The 19,744-nt window shown below is 37.7% G+C and overlaps 1 protein-coding gene across 2 annotated transcripts in view; it reads right to left on the bottom strand.

The window, feature by feature from the left end:
• FRY (FRY microtubule binding protein) overlaps positions 1–19,744 on the bottom strand; it is a 178,190-nt gene that overhangs the window by 108,169 nt on the left and 50,277 nt on the right. For both annotated transcript variants that reach the window (XM_059823308.1, XM_059823300.1), the window contains exons 4-11: positions 11,697–11,836; positions 9,628–9,718; positions 9,144–9,223; positions 8,946–9,026; positions 7,180–7,348; positions 4,632–4,724; positions 4,439–4,537; positions 1,840–1,941 (exon numbers count right to left, since the gene is read on the bottom strand). In XM_059823308.1, the coding sequence (XP_059679291.1) occupies positions 1,840–1,941; positions 4,439–4,537; positions 4,632–4,724; positions 7,180–7,348; positions 8,946–9,026; positions 9,144–9,223; positions 9,628–9,718; positions 11,697–11,836 (855 nt within the window). The remainder of the gene's footprint in view (positions 1–1,839; positions 1,942–4,438; positions 4,538–4,631; positions 4,725–7,179; positions 7,349–8,945; positions 9,027–9,143; positions 9,224–9,627; positions 9,719–11,696; positions 11,837–19,744) is intronic.

Genomic DNA, 19,744 nt, shown 5'->3' with positions numbered 1-19,744 from the left:
AGCCCGTGGGAAGGACCCATGTTGGAGAAGTTCATGGAGAACTGTCTTCCATGGGAGGGACCCCACACTGGAGCAGGGGAAGAGTGTGAGGAGGAAGGAGCGGCAGAAACAACGTGTGATGAACTGACCACAACCCCCATTCCCCATCCCCCTGCGCCGCTCGGGGGGAAGAGGTAGAAAAATCGGGAGTGAAGTTGAGCCCGGGAAGAAGGGAGGGGTGGGGGGAAGGTGTTGTTTTTTAAGATTTGGTTTTACTTCTCATTATCCTACTCTGATTTTGATTGGTAATAAATTAAACTAATTTCCCCAAGTCAAGTCTATTTTGCCCATGATGGTAATTGGTGAGTGATCTCCCTATGTCCTTATCTCGACCTATGAGTCTTTTCCTCATATTTTCTCTCTCCTGTTCAGCTGAGGAGGGGGAGTGAGTGAGCAGCTGTGTGGTGATTAGTCCGGCTGGGCTTAAACCACGACAGTCCTTTTTGGGGCCCAACGTGGGGCTTGAGGAATTCGAGATAAGGATAGTAATTGGGAGAGGTAATGGGCAAAATACGGACTGAACAATGTTGGAGTGCAGAATGATCATGGGGAATTTTTGTTGTAATTGTGGTGGAAGGACGAGGGGTGGATTGTGTGTAAATTGTCCACTTTTGTTTGGTGTTGTGATGATATTATTTTGATTTTGCTGTGGGTAATTCGTTTTTGTTGATGTGAGTGAAGTTTGTGAAGATTGTATTACGAATGTAGATTTTAATGATCATTTGTAAATATGTGATTCACAGAGGCAAGGGGTGGAATGTATTGGGTTTGCGTGGCAGTGCTTAAGCACTGCCACGCAAACCCAATACATTCTAACAGTAGGATCCATATGAAGACAGTCAATACAAACTGTTTCATTAAGACAAAGACAAAGTACAGCAAGAAAGCTCCAGCAAGAAAGCAACAGCAATAAAGGATGTAATATACACCTCGTTGACAAGCTTGGGAATTCAACTTTTGGAGAACAGATTCCCTCCACAGTTTGCTTCTGAGCTGAGAAAGTGGCTGCATGTTCTACCTGTGCTGTTTGCAGAAGCCTGCCAACCACTGGTACATCAAGCAGCAGTCTGGGGGCCCTTTATTTGAGCTAACCACTTCACTGTGCTTCTTATATTGGCTTTTTCAGGTAGGCACAGCACCATCCTTTTATATGGATCCACTTTAAGTGTGGAATGGGACATGAGTTATTGCACAAGTAAAAGAAACATGGAGGAGTAGTAATGATAACTAACATGTGTATTGAACAGTATGTGCTGACCAGAAACCGCAGCAGATTGCAGTGGACAGCTAGTCTTAAACTTCTAAGATCTAACAAATGGTAAAGGAATAATAATGGATACGTGGAGGAAACAGCTTAAAATAGTTCAGGTTTTTTCAATGCAACTTAACAGAGTGAAACAGGCAATGGCATCAGTGTCCTGCAACTAGTTCCATTCTGATGAAGTAATAACAAGTGCTTTGTTTGAGAATGTCTCTGTGAAAAAAAGCAAGTTAATATAGGGTCAGTTTTGGTATGTCACTCGAGCTAATAACTTTCATCAACAATCTTGCCTGTTTCACAACTGTTTGACTCAGGCTTGGTTTGAGTTAGAGGAACAGTAGAAATTCAAACTAGGCACAAGAATACTTTTTTGTATTGAAAAAATATGCACAGCTAAAGAATTTGTACTGTCAGGAATAAAATTATTTATGGAATCAGAAAAAAGCAATAATTCAGCACATTTACCTAAAATGGATTTGCAACAGATCAATAGTGCATACTGAAGTTTTAATACAATATTAAAACCAGAATATACTAACCTTGAGATTGGATAGGCAGTTGTTGAGGAAAATATGCCATCTGTTTAAAAAGAACTGCTTCTGACTGACACAGAGCAGGCATGTTACCAAAGGGTACAAAGCCTAAACAGGAAATGGATGTCAATACCGTATTATTTGCGTGTCTACACAACATAAAAGTAACTTAATAGAGCTACTGTAAACCTAAAGCTCTAACTCCTCCATTTTGTGCAATACATGTTAGCCAACGTAAACACTTTATTTAGTACAATGTAAAAGAAACCTTTCTCTTAAGCTGTTATAGGTATGTTTTATGGATGAACTAAAACCAACCAAAGGTCTACTTATAGCAGTATAGTAAATCCAAAGATGGGCCACAATTTTACAGACTCACAGGGCTAATTTGTGTCAGTTAACTGAGAAATGATAGCATGGAAATAACTAAACTTTATTATACTAACAACAGGACCCACAGAGATTGTTGAAACTTGTGAATGCTCAGGTGCCTATTACTCCTCAAAATCTGCAGTCACAGTATTTACTGAGAACCCTGAAGAATTGTGTTAAAATATGGGCAATGCCTGGATCTGCTGGTAGTAACATCTTGTGAAGTGAAAAATAAAAAGAAGCAAGACAGCACATAGAAGTTCAAATACTGGAACCTAGTCTCTTTGTCAACACCTTGACACTCATCTTGTAAATGTTACACTAAAAAAAAAAGCTAAAATGCACCTATTAATGTTGAAACTGACTTTGCTATTTCAGCAAGACTGTTCTGTTTCAGTTGTCATGTTAATACACCCAATCAGGACTTTAAAGTTGTTAGTCAATAATAAGGTAACATAACCTTAAAGACCAATGATTCTCAAAATTAACCCTAAAATTCTAACTTCAGTCACAGATCAAAGAATAAACACACCATAAACCCCAACGTCTGTTCCTGTAATGTATAACATGAGCAAATGGCAAATGTACATTAATTTTTATTTTTATAATTTCATGTCTAAAATACGTATGTGAGAGGATAACTGAAGTCTTCTTATGGAAGACTTTCTTAGCATATTAACATTATGACTATAATAGTTGAGTACTTGACAGGATCACAGAGTTTAGTAACATCCCAAGAGTGTTACAACCCATCCTAAGCAAAAGCCCTAGGAGGGAAGATACAAATCATTTCCTGGAGTTTCCTGATTTTCTCCATTCACTATCAAGAGAACCTCAACGACTAGCTCAGACGAGACACTTTTAGATAGAAAACGAGGCAAGATGAATGCCCCCATCCTGCTTGTACAGTGAGTGCACCAATTCACAAAACACTGATCTTAGAAAGGAAGGTCCTCTTCAGACTCTAAAGAGTGTGCTTTCTTCCTGGAAGCCTGAAAATATGCACTGCAGCTATTTCTGCCAACTGTTTGCCTTTCCCCTCCTCCTCCTCCTCGCAATGTTTGTATTTCTAATCACACCCTCACAAGAATCTATTCTATTTTGCCACTTTTAACTATGTAGCCTCCAGTGTGGTATGTGCAGACAAGCAATCAAATGCAAAGCCCCAGCTGTGCAATCCTTTCTCAAGCATGTAGTATTGACTTTGGCAAGTACGGCCACCAGTTTGGGGAAGTTCTATTTAGTGTAAAAACCGTACAGCAAAGCTCTTACCCTGCTACAGTTTCAACATTGTTTTATTAACTCGGCAGAGTGGAATAGAGCCACAGAAACACAAGCGGAGTGAAATCAGAAATCCATCCAGAGTCTCACACTAATTCAAACTGGATCAGGACTGTGCTTCAGGGGATGCTCTGACTCTCCCCTGGGACCGCATGGGGACTGGTGTAACGGCAGCAGAGAGCTCGAGCACAATTCTGCAGTCTTCCCAGCAGATTCACTACTGCTAGCGACCAGCATTTGCTGAGAGTGCTGGGAAATGGGAATTCTTTTTGACTTTCCCATAGAACGAGGGAGGATGAACGACAAGTTTCTTTACTTAAAAGGTCCAAGACTTCAAAACGGATTAGCTAATGCTGCAGTGCTGACGTGCACTGACCCAGTTGGAGAGACAGACTGCTTAAGGCAGCCAGCGTCAAACTGACTTAGATCTTCATTTAATTCAGATCAACTCATGCTTCCAAAAATATACTGCAGTGCCACTGTTCATCTCACAAGAAAAAAATGAAATAGGGAGCTGCATAGTAGCCAAGTTACGGATTTAAAAGGGCATGTGTTATACATATTTTTATTCCTACAATGTATTATTTAAGCTCCGTGAAAGAGTTGTTCCCACATGCCTCATTTGTTCTCGCTTGACAAGAAGTGAACTCTATTCTTTCTCCTCTCCTCCTAATGTTTACACATAACAAGTATGAGAAACCCTAACCGTTTAATAATCACAGACCCAGAAGCTGAAAACATCTGATTCAGACTGATTTTGATCACATTCTGAATAAAATAAATACAGTTATTTTCTGCAAACACAATAACCTTCCCTGCAAAGATAAATGTATTGGTTATAAAGCCTAATACAGAAAAAAGTTTTGCAAGCAATTCTAGGAATTTCCCAAGAGTCTTGCTCAGAGATATTTCTGACAAAGAGTTTTAGCCTCTGCTTTTTAGGGCTACTAACCAATGAGTGCTTCTTTCGTGAGGAAAGTTCAAGTGTTGTATCATACAGGCTTTCAACAAAGTTCCTCAGACAGGGGACATTCACTTCATTTTTAACAGCCTGAAAGAAAATTTCATGTTAATAAAACACTATTTCACAAGCTGTTTTATCTAATTTAAAGAAACTATGCAAACAACCTGAAAAATAAACTCACAGCAGCTACGGGGACAAGAATTTCAACAAACAGTCCTGCCAGTGCATGCTTGATATCTTTGTCTTTAACTTCAAGGAAATAATGTGCACATTCCTGAAACAAAACAAAACAAGAAACATAAATTGTGTATCAGCTGGAATAAAGACCTCTAAATGCTGAATGCATATGAAGTGTCACTGACTATTTTTATCTTGCAAATCCCCCAGAAAACATTTGTCTATTAACTTCTAAATCCGCATTTTGCAGCAAGCACAAAGCAGGACATAAGTCAAGATCAAGGATCTGTTACTCTAACCATGATAATCCACAAACTCTCCACTGATTCCAGTTGTGTCAGGTGGTGCTCTGGGGATGGAAAGGGAGTTGGACTCAGGGGCTGACTTCATGCCTTCCCTGTGTATACCTTCAGGAGCAGGAGTAATAGCCCACATGGACTGCTTTACACAATGCTCTGGGAGGCCAGAAAAGGAACATACATCTCCGGTAAGATACTCAAGGCAAGGAACAATGTTACTGTAAATATTTTGGATAATTTCACTGCTAGGATCCATTGCAGATTAAGGGTCAATACAGACTTGTGCTATGTGAGGGAGGAGACCTGTGGTGCAAACCACCACAATTTCCAGCCTGCATCTGGGGACTGAGAAAGTTAAAATGTACTTTTGTCCTAAACATGCAGCAAGCTACTATCCACACAGCTGTGCTGCTCAGGAAGTGACGGGGGGAGATAAGCATCCACCCACTCTTGTGTTTCTGTACAACTTCTCTGAGGATGACAAACCATGTTGCTCCAGTTACTTCTTCCTCTCTAGGTCCAAGGCCCAAACAGCCACTGACATTACAAGGATGTTCCCCACTGACCTTTTTTCCTGCACATGTGTGCAGAGCAGTTTACACTTTAGACCATGCATAATTTTTCGTGGCTGCAATCAGGATTATACACCACAGGGATTCAGTCACTCCGGCCATTTCTGCTACACAGCTGAGGCTCCTATGCAAAGACAGTAGCCTTCCTGGGCTGCTTCTGCGCTCCATGGTGGAAGACAGGCTTTTCTGCAGCTCGCTCCTGAGATTAGCTCACCCTTTGAAAGTGTCTCTCTCTACCAGAGCAGAGCTTGTAGCTGAGGCACTGCATGTAGATACTCAAATTAACAGACAAACTGCCCACAGAATCGAACTGTAAGTGTATTTCACCAAACTGAGCAAAACTGGATTTCCCCCACACACAGTGCATCTTATGATGCCTTGTAGTATACATAAGAATTAATTTGGTGCTGAGATACTGTAGGCATGAGCAAGGTAGAGATCATTTGCATCCAGATTTTGAGTCTACTATACGGGAGCTTTACCACTGATTTCAATACCAGTGAACACTGGATCCCAGCAGTGCTGTGCCACAAAGCTGTGCCACATAGTCATTCACTCATACTAGTCATGTCCACTGAACACAAACTACTTTGGTATCTTGCCAGCTCTGGGTAACTTACATTAAGCCGACACGTACTAAGATACGTTCATGTAATGAAGCATAAGGTAAGAAGAAAAATGAGATGTTTCTGTGTTGTTAAATATGGTGTAAAACACATTGAAAAATTGAAATAGAATGTGATTCCTGTTCAGGACTTAGAGAAATGGCTCTGTGTGTCTGTACACGTGTATTTGTATTCCAATGTCAAATCCTTACTCGTGGGCATCTAACATTGATTTTTTACTCCATTGACACCCTCAATAAGCTGATCTTTATGTGGAGGTTTACATAAAACATGTATTTTATTGGATGCCTGGCTATAAACCATGTAGCCATGAGGGTGATTGCAAGAAAAAACAGGAATCAAAAGGTTAACCTAAGTAAACCTGCTGATGGAACGGAATCTGTTGTATATTACCAACAAGAAATGTGGCCTTTTAAAAATGTTTAAATATAAAAGATTTTCTTTCCTTTTACATAATGATGTAATCTATTAATTTAAAGCATTCATGGTAGTCAAACTATGCTCTGTACTAGTGGCTCTCAAACTGGGTGGGTACAGAATGCACCCTACAGGAAGCGGGGTGAAGGTGTGGTGGAAGGAGACAACACATTCGAGGGAAATTCCATCCAGCTTTTGCCTCAGTGCTTTGTCTCTTCGTCTGTGCTTTTCTCCATCAGAAGTTCCTCTCCTCTCTGGCAACTTTGTCAAGGGTGGAAGATTAACTTGGGAGGCAGTGAGCAGCTAGGGAGATGTAGCTAGACAGGGACACAGGGCAAGGAACAGCTGTGGGATGGCAGGGTGGAAGGTCTGGGGTCTACAGAAGCAAAACTCTTTTTGTTGGAGGGTGAGATATAGGCACTAGGGGTGCCTTATCACTATAAGGCTGATGAAAAGTTGGTATGGAATGATACACTCCAGAGACTGGAGCGCTAAGGTTCAGAAAAAACAGAAAGTAGCTGCACATACATTTATGTGGGAATGACATCTGGAAAATCTCCTGGAGTATTATAGGAAGGATGGAGGGGAGCCCATTCTAAAAGGTCTGGAGACCATGGTTATTTACTTAGGAATTTTACCTGCATAAACTGAAGAGAAGCTTCAAAGTCCTCCACAGGATACATCTTAATGCGAAAGAATTTCATTCCCATTATAAGACTGATAATGCTTTGAACTACATATGGGCTTTGTTCTTTATGCCGTAACTCTTTTAACTCTGCCATGAATTTCTTCTTTACAGCAGGAAATCTACGAATTCACATTGATTAGTTACAAAAAAGTATAGATTCATATTTGAAATGTATTGTAAGGTATATAAATGGGAAAAACCTTGTTTGTAAAATACCATTTCAGTCAGTATGTGAAGAGATTCCTTTTTGTTTTTCTTTCACTTCTGATAAACTCAGAAAAGAAAACTAAGTGTACAGCCTAATCTTAGTCGCTTTGGATAACCACGTCTTTCCAATTATTTTCTTACCACGCCCCTCTTTCACATAAGAGCTAACAAGATCATTAGAATAACCCCCTCACATGTTTTTCAAAAATCCAAGATGAAAGAGAGTTTTCTTGCAAGTACATGCAATGGTTTCAAAAGAGTACACTTAAATGATAGCCATGAAAATATTCAGATAGGCTATTCCTCCCTTCAGGTTTTTTCTCATAGCCATTACAGTAACACTTAAGCATTAACTACAACAATTTGGGATGGGGTGGTCTGTGACCATTTTTGATCTCCCCCATGAGTCTATAGGAGGTGTCTTTTGAGACACACTGTCCATAAAAATAACGTATAGGAAGATCATCCAACAGGATCTCCAGTCCTTTTTGAGACAAAATGAAAAGAATGTCATTTTCATGGGCAGGCATAGCACGTAACAACCTGTTGTTATTGCCTCTGATAGGGAACACAGGAGAGCTGAAAAAAACAGTTTGACAGGAAGAAGCCCTTTAGTGGTAGTAACATTTTAGCAAGGCCCTTCAGAATTGGAGGAGTAAAACAGTATTTATGGAGAACAGGTATGTTTTGACAGTCAGCTTGAAGCTTCAGATCCAGATATCACTTCCCCCAATTTAGAAGCCCAGGTAAGGCCTTCGCTGAAGTCTGTGAAAGTCATATGATTTCCAGGTACTCAAACTGGTTTGCCTGCATCAAGCTAAAAAAATAAGTTTGGTTAAGTTGATTGGTCTTGCAGAGCAGACTTGCTCTCAGCAACACCAAGTCAGGAGACTGAAAGGCTCTACGTTGGGGCAGTAAATTTCACCCTTCTGCTTAGTTTGTGTGATAAGCGTATGATGAGATGTTACAGCGGGTACGTGAGTTTCTGAAGCTGTCTGCTTCCAGATTCAAAATTTAAGACCGGACTCCACAAAGTGTTTTCTGTCTTTACTGTGCCATCTGCACTAAGTGCAGCATGAAGGATTCAAAAGCAGTTGCATTAAGTTCTAAACTGAAATAACTGCAAAGAAACTTTAAAATGTTGCTATGTTGGGCTATAGCCATTTTTAGGTTTTCCCAGCTTGAGAAAAAATAGCATCTAGAAAAAATATTAATTAAAATAACTCTCTTCAGCCCTTTGGGCTTTCCACAGACGTCATCGCTGACATAAGAAAAATAATGCTGTTGTAGTCTAGTTGAACTTATTCAGTATCCCTGGACTAGATGCAGAAAGCCTGTGATTCCCTAGACTTCTATGCTCCAAAACACCCAGATGAACAGAGGACCAGTGAGCTGAAATGTTTTATTCCTACACTATCTTTTATGAAAGTGAGAAAATCAGAATTTTCATATTCTAAGCAAGTAAAACTTCTCAGATTTCCATTATGTATGCTATTCAATTTTACTTACTTTGCTTGAGCTAGAACACCTATTACTTCTGCATACAAATCTGCAACAATGTGCATATTTCCAGTGTTAGGACCAAGGTACCTAGCAAGAGACAAGAAAGAATGCTTGGCTGAGAAAGCATCCTGCTTGAACCATTACAATTAAAAAATTCAGCAAATAATTTTCTTCATAGAATTTTTGTGTGAAAAAAAGCCTTACCCTTCTTTGTATTTAAAGTGCTTGAAAGCCAAGTTAATAACATCATGTACCAAACTGTCTATTACAGGATGAAGTGGAATCTGAAAACACAAAGTAAAACATAACTGGTATACATATATTACACTTCAAGCTGTATACCTTAGTGCTTGTATTACTCCTGGATATCTTCCCTACCCAAATATGGTATCAGTTGGCATAGCATCTAGCTAACAAAACAGATGAAATGAGCCAGCCATTTAAAGTTTCTTTAGTATTGAAGAGGAATACTTTAGCTCCAAAGACTTGACAAAGCAAAGTCTGTATGAGCACAGGATACTATGTATCATATAGGTGCAAGAAAGACAGCAATGAACAAGCATGCAGGATGTACCTCATGTTTTTATTAGACTCTTAAAGATGGAATTAGAAAGAAGAATCCTAAAATTAGGTTGCACTAGTAATTTCCATCATTTATTAGTTAACGAATAAATTAAGAACTCCATACCTGTTTCAAAACTTCTATTAATACTAAAGAAAAAATAAAATCAATAGCCAGATCTCTTCTCTCCATTAAATAGTCCCTCTGCTGTTCATCACTGCAAAATCAAAACAGGAAACACAGTACTTAGGAGATGTGTTGTAATTCATATCATATGCCTTCCTCAGTTACACAAATACAGATAACAGGGTATTCTACTTTTTAAACTGCAGTCCAGCACTTCAGAAAGTAATGCACTGATACACTCTTAAAATCTGAGATAAATAGACCAAATCTAACTTGTTACTTTCACCTTCTTTCAAATGTTTAAATGTTGCTCTCCATTTCCTCCCTTTTTTCCAGTTTAAGATCAACACAAAACTTTCTCAAGAAAAAAAAAACAAAACAAAAACAAGGAAACTTTTTGATTCTATATTCTAACAAATGGATTTCATTTCAATTTCCTTGCTGATGGCACCATTCAGGCACTTCTCAATTGCACTTCGGAGACAAATGTAATAAATTATTTTGTGCTATCAAATTCATACTTACACTTGTCACAGATTTTGAAAAATGCCTTAAAAGTACTGATGGAGAATTCACAACCAAACTACATTCTGGTTTTAAAACTGTTCCAGTGTTATTTTTTTAATTTTGGCAACACTCGTCAAACATTCAAACACATTCCTTGTGCAGAACGACACAGAGGAATGAATGTCTAAGGTGAGTAGCTTGCAATACAAATAATATAAAAATATCCATTCAGATCACCTTTCAAAGTTTCAAAGTGTACTGAAAAGATAACATGAAATATACAATACTTTCAAAATTAAACATTAAAAGGACAATTCTACAGTCCATTTGAAGCAGTTACCACTGATTTCAGTGTGATTATTGTTTGCATAAATTCAGCAAAATTCTTATAAACATTAGTTTATAGTGATTTCAATCGTACTTAGGTGCTTATAGTAAAACATGCATTTAAGAGTTCTGTTTGATCAGTGATGAAATAAATTATTTGCATTTTGGTTTTCTTGGTTTCACATTAACTGGAGAAAGGACTGGTTATACGTTTTTTCTGTAACAGTATCAATTGACAGAGTGGCCTTGGTTTGCCACTAAGCTGACTTTCAACTAGATTCTGTGTGGAGTTCCTGAAGACATCTATTTATGAGCAGGTGGTCCTGTCACAAGTCGAGAGAAAGAGGCACTTCAAGGCAAGGATTCATCTCATGCAAAAGCAGACATCTAATTGATGAATCATGCCTTCATATTCCTTACTTCCACTGACAAAAAGAGTCTGGAAGAGTCTGATTCAGGTTCATGTCTACCTTGAGACTCTAAAACTAGCTCCTACCCCTTTGTTCCAGCAACTATCACCTTCAGTAGTTACTGGATTATAACATAATCCTAATGTGAAGAATTGTCTATGCATTTCCAAACACCAGGTCTGCCAGTGTTGATTCTCCTGTTGCGTCATTGAAGTGTGTAAATGTAGTACCAAAGTATTCAGAAAAACTGTGAAGTCTGAAGAATATACCTGTACCAAACCGTCAGACCTCAATATAAACCAAGACCAATCTGTTGCCTTATCACTGAGGAACTACAGATATCATAAAAGATCAATATATTTGTTTTGGGGTCTTTATCTTTGTTCACTTGTTTATTTTAAGAGCTAAGACAATGTTGCTAAAGCTCTTTGCCTGATTCATGATTTTTTGGATTGAGGATAGGTGTATGTGAAATTTCTATGACTAAGCAGAATGCTGTATAAAAAAAAATCCTTCCAAGTGTCACAGAATTATTGCCTGATCACATGAGTAAAGAAGACAGACACAGTTTATACAAATCAATATTTAAATGACATTACAGCTTCCAAAAGCGCAGTAAGAAACAGTGTTTGAACCATCAGGAGCATAATTTTAAAGACATAATTACTCCATCCATCTAGAAACTGAGAGAAGAGTTCCAGGAACAAGCAGAAAAAGACAACAAATTTCAAACAACTCTAACCTCACAAAAGCTGATGGGCAAAATGTAATATATTTTATCTTAGAATCTGTCAATAATGTATGTATGCAGAGTAAAAAACATACCTTTTGGATTTCGTACTTGTTCTTGGTCTGTACTCATGAGATTCATCTTCTATGCCATTCTGTCTTTTATACCAATCAAACAATGTGCGCAGTATAGAGGGTAGACAATATTCTGAAAGTGAGCTCATTGAGCTTATTACCTATGGGGAAAATACAAAATACAACAAATCAACTGGTGTTCAAGTTTCCCCTCCTCCTTAAAAAAAGAACTAATTCAATGGTTAGGCATGTTCTTTCTTGTTTTCGTCTCATTTTCGAGATCCATGGCACAAGCAGTGACTTAATATTCTGCTTTTCCTGTTGAAACATAAGCAGAAATACAATAATGGGCTGTGTGTCGATAGTGTCTTTCCATTGACGATACTGAAATTCATTAGAATTGTGTATCACACCCTACAACACACCAGAAAATGAACTAGTTCTTCCGAGAGGCTTATTTTTATTTGTTACACAATGTTGATTTGAGTTTGAGCACATTGTAAGGAAAGAACAAGTGATGAACCAGAGGTACTGTCTCATGGGATGTATCTGACTGCTGGATGCCGCTCCTGAAGCTCAGAATGTATTGACAAAGCCCACAAGCTCTGCACCAACTGAACGTACAGATGCATCCATCTTACTATTAAGCTGACGCACCCAATAACTTAGCCTTCTGTTATACCTAGAAAATATTTACAGTTTCCCGTGTCTTTGTGTGCACAAATAAGTAAAACATAGTTTAAAATTGTTCCTTAAAAGTTCCTGATTAAACAGCTCTAATGGCATACTGGAGAAGAAGATTACTGCTCACTCAGTATAAACTGTGTCACCAATTACAGAAATGTTACTGAACATGTTACTACTGAACTATGACTTAAACTGCCTATTACAGGAAACCATAAAGCTGCAAAACATGAAAAGATCAAAAGCTAGGGTGAAAAAACCACCCATTATTATACAAAAGGATTATATATGTATTGCAACTGAATGTTCACAGCTACAGCATTTGTGTACATTCTAAGAAAACAACTATTTAAAATAGGAATAAGTTACTGATCTGGAGATTTGTGACCACCTCAAGATCATGCAGGGCTTGAACCTTTGAAGTGCCGAGTAACAGGAGCGAAATGCTGAAGCATGTACTTCATGTCAAGTACACTGATTATGTCGTTAGCTCTGTCAGGTTTATCCACCAGCTTAAACTTAAACTAGCAAGTTTCAGTGGTTGTGGAACAAAAACGGTAGAGTTTAATACCTTGAGTAACACCAAGCTTGTGTGAAGTCTGTGACTAGGACAAGAGCAAAACTGGGAGACTGAGCACCTTACATGAAATTCCCAAATGTTACTAAAGCCATAAATGACAACTTTTGTGGATGACAGTTAGATCAATAACTCTGATCTCTTTTGCAGCTTTTCAGCCTCAGAATTTAACTAATTCACAGTGTCGTTGTGGTCTAAAGTTAATGAGACACTTTGAGCATAAAGTATTATTGTTTTGGTTGGATTCAGGTATTATGGCCTAAAATTAAACATAGAGCATTAGAAAGCTATAACTGCCCCTGTAAAAATAAAATTTTCTATAAAAGTACTATCTTAGGAAAGCTTTCAATCCAGTGTTTCCAATATGTTTTATTACCTGAAATATGAAACAAGTTGCTGCGGAAGATGGCATGAAGGCACTGCTTGCAGCAGTGACAGGAGGCCTTTCATGAAGAATTACTACAGCAGCCCAGGCTCAATTATACCAAAACCTTCAAGCGTAAGACTTCAGATAAATACTTAGAAGACATGAATCACCTAGTGTCAGTGCAAACTATTCACTACCAACTCAGGGTGCTTAGACATTTCAATCACTTCTCTGCTGTTTTCCAAAAGTTTTTCTGAAGCTGGCATACCACCGGTTGTTAAATACAAGATGCAGTGAAAAAGGGTTTGATGGGGAAGGCTAGAATAGACCTAAATATCTTTTAAGAGATCACAGAATTTAACTGTAAGTGAAAAGTTGTTTCCATCAGTCTTCCTGCACATTCACCAACATATATATCAGTGCTGTTTTCTAAATCCCAGCTACACAATTTCACTCACCGCAAAAAGTCAAAGTGATTCCTGTTAAATCTCCTCAAGCCATACTTTCTTTGCTGAATTTACAGTCTGAGTCTTTAGTAGGGATAAAAGGTCAATACAGTTTTTTTTTAATCTTTCTGTCATTGCACTTTTAAGACAGGAAGGAAGGGTGGACTGGGCAAAGACCTGGCTCTCAGGGAACAGGAAGGGAGGGAAGTCTAGCCAGCATGTTGGTTACTCAACCCTTTCATTTACTGGAAGTAAGTCCAGGAGTGAGATGAATTCTAGCTCTGTGCTGCTCCTGAAAGGGAGTGCACAGATGTACAGTGTGTTCTTGTTGGACAAATGATCATGTTCTTCCATCATAAATGAACTACCTACTGTATAGCTTAAGGGTAAGAAAGCTGCGCAAGTAGGGAGCTGTTTAAAACCTGTGTTCATAAAGCATTAAATACACTTTAAGTAAATGCTTAATATTTATTTTGGACTAATACATAAGAGTAAATTTAATGAAATTATGCCCAGATAGTTTGCTACAATTTACATACTTCCATAAAAGTCTTGCTATATTGTCAAAATATAAATACAAGAAATGTTTCCACTAACAGCAGATAGATGCTGATTTTTTAATTATTATTTCACATGTGAATTTCTATGTGCTTTAACAGCAAATATATTCAAAACGGCATTCAATTTCCAACAGTATCATTAACTTCTTGGCTCTGCATTTTTTTCATATGCCATATATGTCAGTAGGTATGTAAAATGTGCATTTTATTGCCATTTTAATAATGCAGAATTGCAATACTTAATTTCTGCATAGTGTTGGTTTATTTTTTGTAAATCTATTATTTGCACAGTGTCTGCATATTCTGTCTTCAAATTGTTGTTGTGTAGATTCCAAGTAATGGACATTAGGAGTGAGATTTTACACTTTCTATCAATGCTACTAAAAGCAGAATTTGATAAACATTGTCTTAGCTATATTTAGGATACCCATAGCCATGCAATAACATCTTCCCTTCATTCAATGTTTTTTCCACTTCACGCATGTCTATAACAAAGCTCCATAACTACAAACAATACAGAAGGAAAATAATTGCTGCAATGAAATCCTTGCTCCTTGAAATCAACAGCAAAACTCTCACTGACCACAGTAAGACTGGGATTTCACATGCAATATATGAAATTAAGGAGATAAAGTTAACAGTTCCTATTCTAAATACTCTGGACTGGGGCAGGGGGAAAATGGAAAGACGAACTGCACTCAGCTCTAATCAAAGCAGCTACATGCTCTAATTCTGTTGGACCTTTTGAGACAAAACATTTTTTTTCTGCTAATGATAGATTTCTAGATAAGTCAACTCTAATTGAAAAATCTGTAAAATGAAATATTAGGAGCAAATAGCGCAGTTGTGTTCGTGTAGCTCTCCTTTCATTCACATCTCTGTTCTAAGCATTTTTTTGGACAGTGCTATGAAATTAAATGTCCCTGGGAACTGTTAAAACTGATAACTATTAAGTTGGACTCACTAGTTTTCATTTATGGCCTTGGTTTTGTGAGTAAAGAAACAGGATTTTTTTATACCATAATTTTGTAGACGGGTAGTTTCACCTAGCTTGCTTATACACTAGCAATGCTAATAGCTATTTTACTGCCAGGATAACAGTTTACACGAAACCCCATTTATTTCTAGTGTGCAGCAAGTTCAGTTCTGAATGCGTTACCTTTAATTTTGCCTTCAGATTTACTTCTTTACTCTCTGCTTCAACCCAAACCTCTGATCAGGAGCCAAGGGTTGTTCTATGACCCCATCACCACCATTTCTTATACTTCCTCTATCATGTGCCCTTTTGCTGGTGAAGCAAGTCAATGCATAAAATGCAGGGAAGGGGAAAACACAAAAGGGGCCAAGTGCAGTGCTACTGCGGTGATGATGATACCATTATTACCTTACTACATCTTACAAATATAATATTGGATGGGAATAATCAGCATGTCATTTACCACATTTAGACTGTTATGAAAAAGGGACACTTAATCATTAGTATGTTGCTTACTGTCTTATTTATTTATATTTGTATTTTCCACATTTTTACTATTACATTTTTATTTTCCTTTTTTTAGCTTGACCTATTTTTTGTTTCCATCTCCTAAAAGTATATAAAACATTAAATGTTTTTGCTTTCCCATTTGTATGCTCCAGCCTAGTGCACTTCTAAGAAGAGAGTAGTATAATTAAAATGAGCACAAATTTTTGTGCAGTTTATGCTGAAACTCTTGCAACAGGCACCTCATATAGACAGTTTCATATGAAAACTAAGTCTTGTTGTTAAGTTTTCACTTCCATGGCCAAAACATTACATTCATTTTGTATTTTCATATGGAAAAATGTCTGCAGGTTGGTCCAAGATTACACGGTGCCCTTTTTCTGCCTCACAGAACATTTATACACCGTGCTAAGAACACATGATACTTTAGTAGGAGCTGAGAAAAGACTAACAAAAATGTTTCCTTGGGTGAGGATAAGCATCTTGGATAATTATACTTTTTTTCACCCTAGTTTTTGATCTTTTCATGTACTGCAATTTTATGGTTACCTGTAAGAGGAAGTTTAAGTCATAGTTCAGTAGTATTATGTTTAATAACACTTCTGTAATTGGGGACACAGAGCATGCTAATGCTGGAGCAGCAATGCTCTTTGCCAATAGGCAACTAGAATTGTCTAATCAAGAACTTTAAAAAGATTATTTTAAATATACTATAAAGATATTTAAAACCATATGTAAAAACTATATAATTTCCTGTATTTTCTTTATATATATGCACACCTAAAAAGGAAAGTACAGTCAGTGGAAGGAATCCAGTTTGTTAGGCTAATGATGAGACATTCTGAAAGTGAGGATAAGTAAGATGACTTCATACATTGCTCAAGATACTATTATGAATTTGAGGAGGGTGATGCAATTGGCAGCCAGACAGAGCCCACAGGACAATACTGTCTGCCTAACAGGAGGCACTGACACCACATTCATATGGAGGGAAACAGCTCTGCCTGTGCACAGTCGGGTCCCTAGATGCTGGATCCATCACCACCATCACAAATGGCACTCCTAAAATGGTGTTTGATAATGCACAGGAACAAATGCTGGTTCTCAGAGAGCCAGAGATGAAGCTGTTGAGGGGAAGTAAGCAATGCTTTGACAATCGTTTTAAATGGTTCAGTGATTTCAATGTTAAACTTGATGCCGATTACTCTGGGTAGCTAAAGTTCCATTCTGCTCATTGTAAGTTACTGCAAAGGGGTTTTTTTGGCTGGTTTTTTCCACCTCTGAAGCTGACTTGCAAAAGGCAAATTTTAGATCAGGTAATGCCTTACTTCTGCTGCTTTTTAATTTACAGTTAGAAGATGCGGCTCAGATATTTTAAAGTGACTAGTGACCTGGTCACTTCAGCATCACTTATCAATTTCATTCAAACTGAATAGAGATAATTTTGATAAAGTTAAAAAAAGAAAATTTGATTGTGCATAATTTTTTATGCATGAAAATTAAAAGTAAAAAAAAATTATTAGACACCCCTTGAAAATGTTCATGGAGATTCTCCCTCTTTTCCGCCTTCATTTCTGTAGTAAAAATGTCAGGGATGCCATGTGTGGCCTTTCCTGGTTTTGCTAGATGACTTTATTTGTTCCAGGAATAAATAGCAAAGCTTTCCACACCCTACCTGGAAGGGAGAAGCAAAGGATTATCAACCTGGTCTTCCTTCATCCCATAGACTCTTTAAATATTTGAGTTAACTTAAAACTTAAATGGTTTGACTTAAAAGCACATGCCCCCTTACTTGGGTTTTAGTATGATGTGGAATCATGATCTTCAGAGTTTTCCAGGTAGACCACACCTCCATTTTTAATATCAGCAAAATTATCCATATTTTCGTGACAACTTTAATATACTGATTTGTTATCATTTGCAAAACAGCTTTATAATACTGAGTTGAACTGACATAATCTACTGATTGAAACATGCCAAGTAAAGACTTCTTGCTCTATCTTCCTGTCTCTACTCTAACTGAGTTCTATAAAATCTCTACTGTGTATTACAAATTTTTGAATGAAAATCTAACTTCAATTTAGCCAAACTAAAATTATTTCGGTAAGTATGAACCATGTTCTTGAAAACAGGCTCATCAGCCAGGTATATTTCAGGTCCCATCTCCCAGTCACAGCTGTACATCAATCCCAGGAGTACTAGAACACTCAAAATGATCATGCTATTCAAGCAGAAAACAATGTGAAACCTGAAAAGGGAAACATTCCCAACAACTCAGGCTGACACAGACAGATAGTTTGAAAATTTCAATCTGAATAGTTTGTTTGGAAAATTCCAAGGAACTGAAAACAAGGTTTTCTGACAGGACATATAAGGCAATCTCATCTCCATACTTTTCTATCAACTCTACATACAGGTAGGGCTCTAGATATGCAGTTAGAAATATATATAAATGTTGTGTATAACAAAATTTGCCTTTGTTTTTTGTCTGCATCTGTTCTTCCCCCCACCAGCATTCAGAGTAAATTGCTACAGCAGGAAATACACAGTTGTTTCACTCTACGAAGCATTTGCTGTTCTCATTAATTGATCTTGACTGAATTGTTCAGTTTTCTGTCTACTTACCAATAACTAGTAGAAGCATAAGTCTTCTAATTCTTCCTTGTAAAGAGCCACAATTTGCTTAGCCATGAATATTTAATCAAATCACAGCCACCCATTATGTGTTTAATACACTGCAGGAACAGTATCACAAGGTTTGCAAATGGGTGGCTTAATTTGTTTTTCTTTCCCATTTATGTGTGACACTTTTCCCACAGGAAGGAAAAAAAAATATATAAAATTAAGGTCAGAATACCACAAAAAAATTCATTAGGCAGCTAGAGAGTACTCACAAAGCAGCCTCCTTTAACCTGCGTTGGCTAGCTCCCCTGTGGGGTCTCTCTGTGGTCAGCGAGGCGGACAGGGAGCTCCCCAGTGCAACACAGAAATCCTACCATTCGCCTCCTGCTCTAAACAGCTCTCCAAGCAGGCTGCCTCTCCCCAAAAAGCATCTACAGAACAACCTAGAGAGTATCACTTTGTCAAGCTAAAATTATGAAGTGAGCCTTTGTTAATGCCACTGGAGTCTCACAAGGCATCTTTGCTTCTGGTGCAATATATCTAATGTCCCAGAAAACACAATAGATGTGTTAAATTCATTTGAGGTTCTGAAGTCTGACCCATACCTATCTCCCCTCCCAAAGTGAAGTTAATCAATATCGTACCTGCAGCTTACGGCATTAGCCACAGTTGCTTTCAGAGTTGTTGCTGTTGCTGCTTCTGCTATGTCTTTCTGATCTGTATTTCTGGCACAGCTGGCAGCACAGTGGTGCGGCCAGCCATGGGGTTAGCAGCAATGGTGATGGCAACAGCAGCTAAGGCAGGAATGGCGGAGAGGCAAATTACTTTGTTGCTTATGATACACCTTGAGTTAATCCCTCCTCTTTGTTGGGAGTGAGTTTTGTGAGTTTTGGCATCCTTTATGCAACTTAAACTCTTCAGCACCTATCTTTCTTTAATTTGAAATAGGTTATTTATGTAGGAATTTTTTCTAGATGCTCCTTTTTTTTAAGAAACAGACTGCTGACAAAAATTAATTCTCTTATACCATCATAGAAAAGTGTGTATATTTCTGTTGGTTTTATTTTTATACTTGTCCCATTTCCCTTACATAATCAACCTATTAATCTAATGCCAGATAAAAATTTCATTTTATTAATTACAATTTTATTGTTTTATTAAATGAAATCTATTTCATGATATAAATTATATTTTAGTTTTTAGTTCTTTTTCTCTGCCAACCATTTTTCTCTAATTATTATTTGCCTTGTCATATATAGCCATTTATCCTGACAACTGAATTTATGCTTGATTTTAAATATAACAAGTTGGCTCAGTCTATGTGAAGTGC

The sequence above is a fragment of the Gavia stellata genome, chromosome 1 (genome assembly GCF_030936135.1).
Source record: "Gavia stellata isolate bGavSte3 chromosome 1, bGavSte3.hap2, whole genome shotgun sequence".
NCBI classification, from domain to species: domain Eukaryota; kingdom Metazoa; phylum Chordata; class Aves; order Gaviiformes; family Gaviidae; genus Gavia; species Gavia stellata.
Note: the sequence above shows the minus strand (reverse complement) of the source record. Positions and strands in the feature narration are given on the sequence as shown.